Source organism: Brassica rapa, chromosome A04 (assembly GCF_000309985.2).
Source record: "Brassica rapa cultivar Chiifu-401-42 chromosome A04, CAAS_Brap_v3.01, whole genome shotgun sequence".
NCBI lineage: Eukaryota > Viridiplantae > Streptophyta > Magnoliopsida > Brassicales > Brassicaceae > Brassica > Brassica rapa.
Genome location: NC_024798.2, coordinates 13597575 through 13612361, shown reverse-complemented (window position 1 = coordinate 13612361; position 14787 = coordinate 13597575). Strand labels below are relative to the sequence as shown.

At 36.3% G+C, this 14787-nt stretch overlaps 2 protein-coding genes across 5 annotated transcripts; both read right to left on the bottom strand.

Moving 5' to 3' along the window:
* Positions 1-43: 43 nt before the first annotated feature.
* Positions 44-6166, bottom strand: LOC103864534 (calmodulin-binding protein 60 E). Of its 4 annotated transcripts, none has more exons than XM_033289454.1 (8): positions 2974-6166; positions 2698-2787; positions 2326-2401; positions 2181-2239; positions 1605-2101; positions 1366-1526; positions 1069-1272; positions 44-999 (listed from the first exon to the last, which is right to left on the bottom strand). In XM_033289454.1, exons 2-8 carry the CDS (start codon positions 2781-2783, stop codon positions 289-291), a joined length of 1794 nt encoding a protein of 597 aa, XP_033145345.1. In that variant the 5' UTR covers positions 2784-2787; positions 2974-6166; the 3' UTR covers positions 44-288. The 4 variants fall into 4 exon arrangements, with proteins under 4 accessions (XP_033145345.1, XP_018513698.1, XP_033145344.1 ...); XM_018658182.2 differs by having other exon boundaries at positions 2698-2824; positions 3210-6166; XM_033289453.1 differs by having other exon boundaries at positions 3210-6166.
* Positions 6167-6406: 240 nt separating this feature from the next.
* Positions 6407-9233, bottom strand: LOC103864533 (lysosomal Pro-X carboxypeptidase). The gene is made up of 10 exons (XM_009142283.3): positions 8515-9233; positions 8244-8424; positions 8006-8139; positions 7811-7923; positions 7594-7717; positions 7371-7526; positions 7105-7257; positions 6938-7017; positions 6801-6850; positions 6407-6733 (listed from the first exon to the last, which is right to left on the bottom strand). Exons 1-10 carry the CDS (start codon positions 8968-8970, stop codon positions 6600-6602), a joined length of 1581 nt encoding a protein of 526 aa, XP_009140531.2. The 5' UTR covers positions 8971-9233; the 3' UTR covers positions 6407-6599.
* Between the last annotated feature and the right edge of the window lie 5554 nt (positions 9234-14787).

Sequence of the window (14787 nt, the reverse complement as noted above, 5' to 3'; positions counted from 1 at the left end):
TCATCATGCTCAGTTCTAATTAATAATAAAAAAGGTTATAAAATGAGAATAAATTGTTAATAAATTTAACATAAAATACGATTAAAAAAAACAAAAATTAACATGAAATGTAAGAGAGCAAACAGAAAGCATTACAATACGAAACAAAGTACACTTCTCTCTACTCTTAAATTGTTCATCCAAAAGATGAACTCTTTCTTGTGTTTTTAGAAGCCGTCTCCAAAGCTTTTCGTGAAAACGAAATGTCATCAAAGAAAAGCCTAAAAGACTTCTCTCTTCTCTTTTTTCTCATTCGATCTCCACAATCTGAGGCCTCCTCTCTGCAGCTTTCTTGCGTATGAAGATACCCCATCTCAAAGCAGCTTTGAGCTTAAGCCACCCCACAACAGCTTTTCCCGACCCTCTATTACGCTCTCTCCTGTACGTGTTATCGATCTGAGCTTGGTACGGCATATTGTAGCCGTAGCAAGACTCATCCGTCTGACCAAACCCGCCTTGTGTTGTTCCCATAGTGTTCATACCGATCCCAAAAGTCTTCAACAGTCTCTGCATATCGTCAGTCTCGAGCATCTCAGAACTCCTCAGTCTGATCTCTTCACTGAAAATGTCTTCGAGACCTTGTCCGGCTCTTGGTCGACACCAATCTTCTCCATTGTATGCGTTGGAACCTTCCATCGGCCTGCTGTTGTACTCTTGTACGTTGCTAGGTAGTGAGGGTAATAATTGGCTGCAATGTTGCTGCACAAACTGAGGATATTCAATCGGCTGGGGAAGGGGAGAATAAGGTATAACATTCTGATGACACTGCACGGCTTGTCTATTGTTCTGGTTATGCAGCTGCTGATGGTTCTGAGCTGTTGGTGCTGTTACCATCTTTGGTTCTGGTAAGCCTTTTATCTCCTTCTCGGCCACTGGTAAGCAATTCAACAGCTTACCATCGTATTCAACAGCTTTATGCCAGTTTTCATACGCTATCTTCACCAGAATGTCTGCAGAGATCTGTTGACATGACCACTGATCAGCTTAACAACCATAGAAACAGTTTTCGAATCTTGAAAGAGTCTATACCTTTTGGTCATGGTTAAGAGACTCGAGAGATAAGAACTGTCCGTTTGCAATAAGGCCACGGAACTCATAGATATGATTAAATACAACTCCTGTAGCGTGAGTCTGGTCCGTGTAAAACACATAAAGCTTCCCACCCAACACGCATGTCTTTGCGTGCTCCATAGTGTTCTCCCACATTCTATTCGACATTCCACTCCCTAGCAACTACAATATGAGAAACAAAATCAATGAACATGTATATAGATTTTCGCTATATTGTTTTTTTTTTCTATCACATAAACAGAAGAAGATACTTACATTTCTCAGCTTTTGTGGATCCTTAACTAGGAGTCGAAGGAAGTCTTCCACTGTCACAATGTTAGCTTTAAGTAGCTTCTTGTGTAGCACTCCGTCTTTGGCTATTCTATCCAGTCTCCAGACTTCATCGTGTAGAGCCGGTGGATAATGTTTCTTGTATACTGAAAAAAGTAAAGAGCTGAGTTACTAGTAACTAACACTCTACTTGTCAATATAATCAAAAGGTAAAAAAAACTCACATTCTCCTCTATGATCTTTGACAGCAAACGGTTCTGTTTTGGCTTCACGAATGTGAAAGCCATCACCATACCCTGGAGCGGCCTTAACACCAAGCCTAAACTTTCGGCTCCTGATCCAACTCGAGTTGTCGGTAAAAGTAAGGTCTCCTAGAGTTCCCACACCTTCCTTAAGCACTACTTGCGTGTCACCGGTCAAGATTGGGCGTTTCCCTTCTCGCTCTTTCACTTCAAAGCTCTCGAAGTGCTCTCTCGTCCAATCTTCATCATCCTCATCATTGAAGTCTCCCTCCAACACTACAACATTGAGCTTCGAAGCCGACTCTTCTCCTGTTTGGACTACATTTCCAGTGTTTGCATCGATAAGAACCACATGAATGGCCGAGCCTCGCTCTCCCTCCACTTTCCCACCTGTGAATAAGTGAGGAGGCATTCGCGTCTTAAAGTGAAGTTGAAGGTTTCTTCCATCGCGGCCTTGGATCCTCTTAGGTTCTGGTGATCTGGAGATTTTATGAAACTCAAACGCTACAAAGATCACAGAACCATTCTAAAAGGAAAAAGTATAACTGGAGAAAGTACCTGGACGTTAATTTTGAATTTCCCAACTTTGATAAAGCTCGTTCAACCTCTTCGCTAACCTGTTCATTTGTCCACACCAGAGATAAGTTTACAACTACACTACCATAAGAAAGTTTACTCTAAAAGCAGAGGAATAAAAACTCACGATTCTGCGAAACAATGGCTCCAAAGACGAGCAAAGCCTCTGCAGACTATCTACCTTGACAGCTTCCACAATAACACTGTAAACAGTTTATTCATATGACGGATGAGTAAACCAATAAACTTCAAGTGAATCAAGAGCTTTGGAAACTAAACAAAACAATTTTGAGAGCTTAACAAATGAGCCATCTCCCAACAAAGGTTACATCTACACTCAAGAAAAGTTAAAGAATCTTAGTTTTAAATGCAAGAGAGTTTACATTCTCCCCTATGATCTAACAACAAAGCAAGTCCTTCTTCAATAGTTGTTTGTGAGGAATAATCATTGAGTAACTTTGAACTGAAAAATGACATAAAAAGTATTTAAGGAAGTTACCTTGCCAAAGCAGGCACTTTTTGTCTCTTCGATTCTGCCAAGTTGTCTGCATCCTCTTGACTGCATTCGTATCCACGCTTGTTCATGGAACTTTCCATTTAAGAAAAAAAAATAGATATCACAATCTCTGTGTCAAGAGATATACAAAAATTAGAAAAAAAAAACAGCAGAAGTCCACGAAAGGAAGCTTCAGAGGAAGAACACAAGAAACATAACACACATCATAAGTTGAATATAAAACAAATAGCCACAAGCTATAGAGTCTAGACAACCCACATGGGTTTTGGACGGTTTGCAGAAGTCACTGAACCGAGATCTGTTCTTTAATGGTAGATCCAAAGCGTTTATAAAAAAAAAACTTTATGGAATCTGTCCATGTGAGCATTATAATAATGCATAGAGAGAGACACTATTTTAATGGCTGACACTAGTATAAAAAAATCGAATTATATAGAAAAAAAGCAGCTGTTTTTGTGCTTGAATGAATATTGAAAGCTGATACGGCGTGATACCTGGAGCTATCATATGCTGCATTATGTCAACCTTATTGCGTTTTTGACTTCTCCAGTTTTGTCTCTTCTCTGCACTTGTCCCCCTTCCCACATTCTCATGTTTCTTAACATCTGAAAATGTATTTGTTAAGTCTTTACAAAAAAAAAGAAAAGAAAATAGAGTCAAGTAAGTAACTCTTGACCTACTAATGCACAGGCCATGTTCATATCAGTTATTACAGTTAATACAAATCCTCATAAAATCAAATCATTCTTGCTGTCTCAATCAGATGCAAATCTCAACAAACACAAAACGCTAGTTTAGATAGATCTTAAATCATATATTTATCTCTGGCTAGTAAGAATTTGATGGTTGGGTTTTATAAAAATACAGAAGTCGGTGACTTCTCTTCCAATGTGACTACTAGACAAAAATATATCTGAACTTTGAAGAAAAGTCAAAATAAGTCACTTTCATTATCTATACTTGGATTCGAGAGCAAAACAAAAAAAAAGATCTACATATAATACTTTGCCTTGAGAGTTAAGCGATCCTCATGTTCTCATGAGCTATATGCGGAAGAGAAAATCTAGTTTGCTTGCAACGAGAAACTCTCCAGGGCACAGTGAGTGAGAAGAAGTCACGAAACAGTGAAATGCTTACTCATCTTTCCAAGCCCCAAAGAAGTAACCTTCTTCTCTTTGAGAAACAATGCTTGAGCTCTCTATCTCCCTAGCTGACTCGCAAATTTCTGTTGCAGCGTTACACTTATCAGCCTCCTTTTTGGTACTGGGAAGCAATCCTTTTAGCTTCGGCCAATGTAAAATTCGTGTGATGATGACTATGCTCTTCTGAAACTGCCCACAAACTGCTTCTCCATCTCCTTTTTGAAGTTTGAACTTAGGATCATCACTTCCACAATCTGTCACACAACATAAGTAAGGATCTTTAAAAAGAGATAAAAAAAAATAAACACTATCAAAGTGTGCCTAATGCAACAGATAAGAAAATCATGACTGCTCAAAAACCCCTAATAGAGTTACCTTAAGAAAACTAGTTACCGCTCATCAACTGGTATTTTGAGGTTTTTAATTGATTCACCAAACTCGCAGGTTTTTACAAGATTCCATAAGGTTCATAATCTCATTCACGTTAAATCATTAGAGACAGTAGAATATTTTCTCTAAGAGAAGAGAGTTTAAAAAACAAATTCAAAGGCTCAAGAACGAGATCTAAATAGAGAGGTTTGCAAGCCCTGCAAAATAACACAATAAGAGGAGATGAAAAGAGTCTTTGCTTGAGACATTTTTTAAAGCAGAACCTATTTTTGATTTAGTCTCTATGTTAAGGCTGATTTCAGACTGTGAGTTGGTCTTAGTTTCTTCTATTGTCGTCGTCTTAAGAGTTAGTCGTTTCTATCCATCCAACTCATATTTTTTGTATACTTTTAAGCTTATCTGTATCGAGCATAAGTGACTTGAAGTCTTTAAGCCATTTGTCGTTTTTCCGTTTAAGGCTTTTGTCTAAGCCGCTGGTCATTTTTCTTAGAACTTTTTTTTTGATTCCATCAAGGACCCTTTTCTAAGCTACCACATATTGTATGTGTCGTTTCAGACAAACTTAACTTAGTTGTTGGTCGTTTTTCTTTCGATCCAAGAAAATTGTAAACCAACCGATTCTCTTTGTCTACAGACTTTTCAAAGCAATGGGTTGTTCTTCTATCCAGCAAGTCAAATAGCCAATGGCCAGTCTTTGTCTAGAGACTCCAAAACTCTTATAGCCATGGGTCGTTCTATATCAGCCATGGAACATAAATGGGTTTTTTTTTGTAACATAAATGGTTCATGCAGAGTCTTTGCCTTAAAGCCTTTTTTTTTTAAAACCGCTATGTAAGAATCTTTTTTCTGTTTCATAATCAGTGTTAAGAATCTTTGCGTTATGGTTTTTTAAGGCGTTGGTAGTCTTTGACATAATAAGACCTTTCTAAGCAGTGGGACTTCCCAAACCCGTGGGTTGTTTTTTTGTATCAGCTGTGTCTTAAGCCATATTCAGACAATTGATAATTCTTTCCATCCATTATATTATACACCAGCTCAAGCACTTTTTCATACTTAGGTTGTTTGTCTTTGTCTCAAGTCTTTTTTAAGCCATGGTTTGTTTCTCAGCAAGTCCAATAACAACCCATAGTCTTTGACTTCAGGCATTTTTCAGCAGAACCTATTTTTGATCGAATCTCTATATTAAGACTGATTTCTAGACTATGAGTTTGTCTTAATATCTTCTATTGTCATCTTAAGAGTTGGTCGTTCTGTTCATCCAACTAATAGTTTTTGTATACTTTTAAGCCTTATCTTTATCGAGCATAAGTGCCTTTTGGTTAGTATTTGTCTTACGACTTAATTTAGCTATTGCTCGTTTTTCTTTTCCATCCAGCAAATTGTCTTTAAGCCGCTTTGTCATTTTTCTTTGAACTTTTTTTTTATTCCGCCAAGGACCCTTTTCCAAGCTACCACATATTGTATTTGTCGTTTCAGACAAACTTAATTTAGTTGTTGGTCGTTTTTCTTTCCATCCAAGAAAATTGTAAACCAACCCATACTCTTTGTCTACAGACCTTTCTAAGCAATGGGTTGTTTTTCTATCCAGCACAAGTCAAATAGGGGAATTTTAAAGCTCTTATTAGCCATGGGTCTATATCTCAAGAGTCTTTGGCTTCGGACATCTTCAAGCTTTTGGTCGTGTTTCTTTCCCATCCAACAAGTCTTATTTAAGCCATTATTAATCGTTTCCATCTAAGGATTGGTTCATTTTTCCCCATCCCCATAGTCTCTGTCTTATGACTTGTAAGCCACAAAGAATCTGTTTAGATCATCAATAGCCTCTGCCTCAGACTTTCTTATGACATTCCATCCAAATAATCAAAAAACAGATCCATACAGCCTTTGTTTTAAGACTTTTAAGCATGCACCACCAACCAATAGATTCCAAGTCTTACTTTCCATCCCCATACCATACGTTTTTAGACATGCACTACCAACCATTAGATTCCTTACGGGCCAATGAACCCAACGTAGACAGAGACATGCACACCGGTCTGGTGTTTTCTGTTCGATCGTTCGTGTGTGTTTATAGTTAGATTTGTTTGAACGAAACCCCTTTGTCTAAAAATCAGCCAGCTTTTTAAACAGCAGGAGCATGACTTTTTGTGTTGTTAAAAAATGAAATTTTTAGTTCTTGCTATTCTTTTAGTTTTCATATCTTTCAGTCAAAACTTTACATTTGTTTAGTTTGATAAACATTAAGTTTTGATTTATTACACTGAAACTGAATTTCAAACTACATGATAAACACAGTTTTTATTTGTTAAACTGGTGTAATGAACCTTTGGCTTTATATTGGTCTTCTTAAACTTACTCTTCTTCTTTCAAATCTCTGTAATACTCACTGATCCATTTCTCTATAATAACCACCTCTTGCCTCCTCTGCTCTTTCAGCCACTCCGGGTCTCCTTTCGTAGCTGCCCTGAGATCGGCATGGTGAGCACCTGTTTCATTCAAACAATGTTATGTTTCTATTTTTCTCAACACCACCATTTGAGAAAAGGATGTTACCTTTCTTGGTTACAAGTGCGATAATGCTGCTCGAAATGTTCTTCAGTACCCTAAATATATATGACAAAAATAAATCAATATGTTCAAATCCAAATCCAATAAAAGTTTTTAACATAATGAAGTACTACTACTCTTACCCTCCACGGCTCCAAGGATCCTGCAGTCCATTGGAGAATATGATGTTGCTTCCAAACCTCTTCAACACTGTCTCTATTCTCTACAAACACATAACCAATAACCTCATTTTATTGAAATTAATCCAATGGACGAGAAGAAATGAGACAAGACACAATACAAAACTAACCTTCCCACCAAACTCTGTGGTGATCCAATGTGGCCGAGGCTTGACCCCGTATTTACTCATGCATTGTTCTTCAAATGCCTCATAGTCATTTTCGTACGGTGGGAACATGCTCTGGTTCGAGCAGCTCATTGGCATCACCATCTCCGTACACGCCTGGTTCCACTCAGTGTCAACATTATGTTATTTATAGTTTCATAACATACTCATCTTGTGTTACGCACACTGCAAATTCACTAGAGGAAAGATTTAAACATTTATGAGATTACCTGATAACCCCAACCGTCAAGACCATGATCATCAGTTGGTTGTTCAAGCTCAAAGCATTTCTCTGAACCCGAGTAGTTGTAGTATAAGCTTGCAGCAGCGAAAGCACGGTCAAGATTACTTGATCCTCGAGGGAACCCATCTATTATCTTACACATCTGATCCAAAGCTAAACTGGTAAGAGATTACTTGATGACACACTTTGGTATTAATGATTGTTCTCACCTGCTCCACTGGATAACCAGGCAGTGGCGCCATGAAATTAGCTGTGGTCGCATAATTAACCATGGCTGTATACACAAACGCTCCCATCAACCAATCTCTTGCTGAATATATTGAATGAAGGCCTCTGTAGTTACAAGCAAAACAGTTCCGGTTAAGCCTTTTTCTAGAGTTTAGAGAACAAAGAATGGATATCACTAAGCTTTAAGACACAACTTACTTGCAAGTTCTGAACTTTTTGCTGAGTTCTGGCAAGCCATGTTTCATGGTGGAAACTGCATCTAGCTCTTCCCAGCTTCTCTTGATGACTTTGAAACAATTAACACTAGCATCCTGTTTGTAAAAGTGGTTCATAATAACTTCATTGTAACATCATTTTTGTATGAACTTTTTTTGGACACAGAGCATACTACACCTTGAAATCCTGAGAAATGGCATCATAGAAGCTGGCCAATGGCACGATGTTATCGAAATGAAGAATTGGAGCAGAGGATGCTAATGCTCCGATTGCTATGTGGGGATACTTGAGCCTGAACCACGCTGCAAGCACTGAACTCAAGACATAACACACAACAGAACGTAGTTTATGAGGACTGATAGTTAAATCATTAGAAGTTATTAATTCCATTGAGAGAGGGTGGGTGTGAGCTTACTTCCACCATAAGAGCCACCAAAGACAACCACGGGTGAGGCCTCAGATGATAGATTCTGCTTCAAGCTTCTTATCAGGATTGCATAATCAGCCAACGCCTGCTGAGAGCTCAAGTAACCCAATGTCTCAGCCGTCTTATGCGACTTCTTACCAAATGGTGTCGACTCTCCATAGAACCGGTGCTGCAATGATATGCAACCAACACAAAAAACACTATTATACACATTTTAAATCTCTCATTCTTGAAACCAGACTTGAGACTATGTTCTTACCTCAATGAAGACAAGAAGAGCCCTGAACTTGGGTGCAATATCTGACATGAAACCGGTGTTGGAAGCAAACCAGTCGATGTCTCCTTCATTTCCGGTGTAGACAAAGATGGGGCCACCTTTGCGCCAGAAACGTCGGTTGATGAGGTACTTCTGCTGGAAGACTTTGTAGCTCTCTGGTCTGAAACTGAAGTGGTCAAGATTCTGAGGGAAGTAGCGAGTCTCAAAAGGCGACTCTGATTTTGACTTGGAGGTCTTCTTGTTTTGTCTTAGAGAAGAAAGATGGTGGAAACCTCCTGGAGGATAAGTTGCTTCTGCAAAAATAGTGAAGAACAGGAACAGTAGACACAAACAAGCAGACATGTTTTTTTTTCTCTCTCTCGCACAAAACAAGAGTAACTCAAATACAAGCAAGAAGTGGGCTTTGGTCTTATGCTTATAAAAAATTAGTTTTTGCATTCATCGAGTTTTGGTTTCCCAAGTAAACTGTTTTGTCCTTTTCAGAACTTGTGATGATGCTGCCTCTACCTCTCTCTCTCTCTCTAGTCTCAAGCATGATGATGACACAGAAGAGAGTAACAATCAACCGAACTTTCCATACAAGTGGCCATAATGATCCAAAACAAAAGACAGACTCCACATCAATATTTAGTTAAAATCTATGTTATTGTTGTTGTAAGTGATTGTCATGAACAATACTGCCAAAACAAAAAAGGTTGGGGAAAGGCCCCAAGTGAGAAAACCAATGAGGCTATGATGTAAAAAAAAAAAAAACACTTTCTTATCTTAAGTTAGTTTCTGATAAGAGTTTTGAAATTAATTGAGACTTTCAACACCAATAATTCCACATAAGACATAACAGAACCTAGGAAGTCTAAACAGGTTGTTAATCTTGAATATTCCACTACAAAAGTCACATTCTTTATCAAAGAACAAGATACAGCTCACATCAGTATGTTCTGTCATCACAACTCACAAAGTTTGAGAAAAAGCTGAACTGAGCACAACCACAAATGCACAAACTTTTTTACCCAAAGATGAGAACTTTCATTATTGTTTAGGCCCACAATTTAGATACATGTTGTTGCCAAAGAAGAACATTTTGTAGACTAATAGTTTCAAGATTCAACATTTTTAAACCTAGACCCTTCTTAGATTATGAAACTGTTTTGATATAATATCTAATGCTTTTTGGCATAACACAAATGAGATATGAACACAGTGACATATGAACACAGTGAACACTGTAAAGCAAAAGTGAGGAAAATTGATTAAGATTAGCGCTCAAGAAGCTCATCATCGCGCTCATGTGGCTCGAATCGAACACATAGGTGAAGATCATTGGCTCCGCTTCCACCAGAAGGTAACGACATTGAGACCATAGGCACTTCCGGGAGGGCAAAGCACAGATTCAGAGAGGTTTCTAAGTGATAGAGAAGAAGTCTTAACCGATGTAACACAATGTATCTGAACATCACTTCTGATTAGGCCGAGATGAACCGTCACAAACCGGAATAAACCGAGTTGACCGACTTGTTAGTGATTTAAGTACTCTTTTCTTGGTCAACAGATAGATTTACTCTCACTCCGTTCTTTTTCTTATATGAACTAGAGATTTTTTCTTCGCGCGGATTGTGTCTTATAAATTTATTTTATTTATAATATTATTTGTCGGTTTTTTTTTCTTTTACATTAACTTCTTATTTTTTCAATGTTAGTTTTTCTTAGTTTAAATTTATATGTTTATAATTTTTCATTTTTCTTGTTGTAGATGGAGAATTATATTTTTTATTGATGGTTTTTTGTATGTGACATAAACTTTTTGAAATTTTAAAATAATGATATATATAGTACGATTAACACATTAAAGAAGAGAAACATATTCAGGCACATTTTACACAGGTTTTATATGCATAATTTTAAACATTATATATGTATATATTATAAGTTTGAAACATGTAAATGCTTTCTAAAGCTAAATACTTGTTCTGAGTTTACATAACTTATCGAAAGTTTCATCTCTTTTTAAATTCAAATCACAGAAAAAAAATATCAAAAAGTCAGTATAGATGGGTTTTTTGGGCTTTTAAATCAACACTGAAAAATTACATGAATCAGATAACAACAGTTTTATAAACAACTGGATAAAATTTGACCGAGCCAAAGATTTTTACACAATATGTTATTTCTTCTTCAAATTGCGAAGAACCTATAGGCACAAGAAAAAAAATCATAATTTTTGTTTTCACTTATATAACATTTTTTCTCCTTTACACACAAAGTTTATTACACTGCTATAAGCAATGGAGAACTCTATTCATATAAGATTCACATCTATGCATTTTGACAAAGAAGAATTTTAGTCATCTTTAGTTTCGGAATGGACCAACTTCAGTCATATACACTATATTTTCTCTATGATTCAAATCGTACAATTTTAATATATGTGCAGATTTCCATGTGAAAAAGCACGCACGCCATCTATCATTCAACCTATTACTTCCAAAGTAAACACTATAATCCTCGTTTGGTTAGCTCCACAAACTAATCTCTTTGGATCAGTTTACTAAAAAATATGGATACTAATATCAGAAAAGAATATAAAAACTATCAACAACAAATATTGGCACAAGACTATTTGGTTGAAGGAACATAATCCACGTAATGCGTTTATATTATGGCTGGCTTTGCGGAGAAGACTGCCAACCAAGGATCGTTTGAGGCGTTGGAGGTTAAATGTCTCAGGAACGTGCGTCCTTTGTAATATGGAAATAGAGACTCACCATCATCTCTTCTTTGAGTGCTCTTTCTCTCGCTTGATATGAGAGCCTTTTGCTGCTGAAGTTTGGATTTCTCCTCCGGCTGATCTACACTATGTTGCAGCCTGGATCAATCAACTTCACGTCAATGCAGATGCACATGCTACTCCAGTCATCAAGCTCTACTTTCAGTCAGACATCTTCCCGGTGTGGAAAGAGCGTAATGCTCGTGTGTTCACAGCTGTCTCCTCACCTTCATCAGTCATTCTTGCTTCTCTCGACCGTATGATGCGTGACCGTCTCCTCTCTTACCCGGCAAGTTCTTCTTTCTCCTCTTCTCTACTTCTTTTTATCTTTCTTGTATAAGACCTCCTTAAGGCTTTTTTTACCTTGAGTTGTTGTTGGTTGTTTTTGTTTCCTTGCTGTAATAAGTTGTTTAAAAACAACAGTGTAACCATTCAGAAAATGATAATCTTAACATCTTACCAAAAAAAAACAACAAATAATGATTTATTTATGTGAATATATATTTTATTTTAAATCATTATAGTGGACGAAGAAAGCACCATAATTTGTACAACAAATTTTCTTAGATTCACCTCATCATACTCACTATTTTACCATTTTAATTACATAATTTTACATGAGATTCTTCACCATCCCCGGTTATTTTCTCTTTATTTATAACTACAATATAAAGTTATAAACTATATATATTATAAATTAATAATTTATTTACCCTTGAAATCTAACGATTAAAAATAGAACATAACTCAATATAGATATATGATTCTATTAATAAATTAGCAGTTACAAATTTGAAATTTCTAGAAATATTAAAAGTCGTATGTTAGTTAATTATCTTCTAAATGACGTCTATTTCTAATTCTTTTTGGATGAGAATATTTTGGCTGAGGTGGATAGTCCCAAAAACCTTAAATTTAATCTCTTTTATATAGCAGGATTTAGTGAATTGCCATTAAATATGCTTTTTCCTTATAATGCTTCAAGAGCAGCACTATGCCAATTCAACCAACAGCCACTCGTCTCTTTTGATTATCATGACCGCTTAGAAATTACACTTATACACACCTGATGGAGGGTGTGTCCACACTCCACTATGACATACATAATGAATGTAATGAAATATGCTCAGCCATAGCATCGTCCTGACCAAATACAGTAATTGCCAACATCCAGTCACAAGCGATATATTTTCAGCGGAGAGGGTATATGTTTCTTCAAAATGAGATTGTTGTGTGATTTCAGAATCCGCCACAATAGCCACTAAGGAAGTAGCTGTGCTTGGACAGCTGTCTCAATGTCCAAGGATATTAACTATAGGGCAAATATTTGTTTCCAAAATCAGTTGAAGGCTCAGCTGGTAGAGTGTTGGACATGCACCAAGTTTCCTGAGAAATTGGACATTCGAAGAGGAGATCGATGATCGTTTCTACCGAAAAACAACATCGTTGGAAAGTAGTATCCATATGAATACCTTGGGAGTCAAGTCTCATAAACTTGCCTAAAGCTCCAGATATAATCCTCCAAAGAAAGTGTTAAAGTTTAGGCAGCTCACGTACATACCCTTATTTTTATAACAGGATTGCCTCTTGGTGGAGTAACAGCATAAACACATGAATCCATCAGTCGTGCCTAGTAATACAATAATCTGAATGTATATGACCAAAATGGGTTGTTCTGGACCACAACATTTTCTCAAATAAATTTGTTTCACCAATACTCTGCCGGTCTCCGTAAGATACGAAGATAGAGCATTCATTCCAAAATATTGTTAACCAGCATTTATCATTAGATAGATTAGTAGGGATCCAGAAAAATAAGAATCCATTTCCCATCTACAACATTGAAAAAGAACACCATGCTTAATGATTCAATATTGATGACCATCCATATGATTGTTTACGCTGAGAGGAATCTTGTAATACAAATCCATCCTTATAGTAATATTTTGTTTTGAACATGCGAACGAACAGTGTGTTAGAATATGTTATAGTAGACGCCAAGCTTCTTTTGCCAATAAGGCATTATTGAACTTTTCCAAATCTCGAAAGTCAAAGCCGACATCTTGTTTCAGGAATTGTAATTTATCCCAATGCAGCTGCTGAAATGAGAAACATATTTTCTCTGATTGCCCTTCTTCAAAACAGGTATGGTCTTTTCTTTACCAACAAAGCATATCTCTTGCCTCCTACTAAGTTTGAGAATAGCATCAGATGATTAAGACCCTACAAGAGAGCCAAACATTGTCTTGATTCTTATAAGCTCGCTGTTCAAGCGTCTATGTATGTCATCTGGAGAAAAAAAAACTCTCGGTATACAATTTGGTTTGCCGACCCGCTCCATCACTAATCTTGAATGTTCAACTTTTTTTTTTTTTTTTTTTTTGATAAGTATGTGAATTATCATTAAAAATGAGGCAAGTTTGTACATGTACAAAAAGAAATAGAAGTTTGTACATGTACAAGTTTGAATGTTCAACTTACTCTTAGGGCCAAGCTTGATTCTCTATCGCGAGCTCATAGGAACCGGCCAACAATACTAACCTTTCTCTCTACATGGCTACAGTTGTTTAGTAGTTGATTTCTTTGGTTATTTTATTATTATGCAGATCGTGCTGATCTGAGGCTTTCAATACTGTAATCCTGTGGGATATTAGGAAACAATGTTTACATGTAATTTTTTGTAAAAATTAATGAAAATTAATTGAAAACATGACTCACTTGAGAAGAAAATAGGTTAATCAAAGTTGCATAGTCACATAATCCTACGAGGCCGGTTGAGAGAGACAAATGACTAACGATAGTGCAAACCCCATGATAATGCTTCATTCTTGTACATATGTTTTGATGATAATGAACATGACATGTCAATGACTCGCTTAGACCATCTCCAAGGGGACTCTATTTTTTCCTCTATAATTTACACAAAAATAGAGTAACTCTATTATAGTGTAACTTTTGCTCCAATGGTGTTACTCTATTATAGAGTAAAATATAGAGGAATGTCACTTTTTCACTCCAAATATAGAGTAAAATATGACATTCCTCTATATTTCACTTTATAATAGAGTAACTCTATTATAGAGTAACACCATTAGAGCAAAAGTTACACTATAATAGAGTTACTCTATTTTTGTGTAAATTATAGAGGAAAAAATAGAGTTCCATTGGAGATGCCCTTAGGAGAAAAAAAGAAAGCAGCTTTTTTTAAAAGTACACTAAAAAGGAGTAAATTAAAAAGGGGATGCGAATGCATTGAGGGACTGATTTTCTAATTATAACCGTTAGATAAAATGAAAAGTGGTGGTAAGATTTATTTCTAAATAGTAAATACAAATGAAAATGAAACATTTTACGCCAATGCATGAAAGTCAATTCACAAGTGTTAAATCATGATTATCATAGTTTTATAATATGCTAAAACTTAATAATTACAATAGAAAGTTGATACAAATTTGAATAATATAGAAATATATATAATTAATTCCCAAAAC

Bases quoted from the DNA above. Each gene is read 5' to 3' on its own strand.
- LOC103864534 (XM_018658182.2), bottom strand. From the start codon at position 2,795: ATGGAAAGTTCCATGAACAAGCGTGGATACGAATGCAGTCAAGAGGAT. The intron at 2,240-2,325 runs GTGAGTTTTTAT...ACAAATGAACAG, and splicing joins AGCCATTGTTTCGCAGAATC to GTTAGCGAAGAGGTTGAACG. The intron at 1,000-1,068 runs GTATAGACTCTT...TCATGTCAACAG, and splicing joins CTCTTAACCATGACCAAAAG to ATCTCTGCAGACATTCTGGT.
- LOC103864533 (XM_009142283.3), bottom strand. From the start codon at position 8,970: ATGCAAAAACTAATTTTTTATAAGCATAAGACCAAAGCCCACTTCTTG. The intron at 8,140-8,243 runs GTAAGCTCACAC...TCTTGAGTTCAG, and splicing joins TGGTGGCTCTTATGGTGGAA to TGCTTGCAGCGTGGTTCAGG. The intron at 6,851-6,937 runs GTAAGAGTAGTA...ATATATATTTAG, and splicing joins GATCCTTGGAGCCGTGGAGG to GGTACTGAAGAACATTTCGA.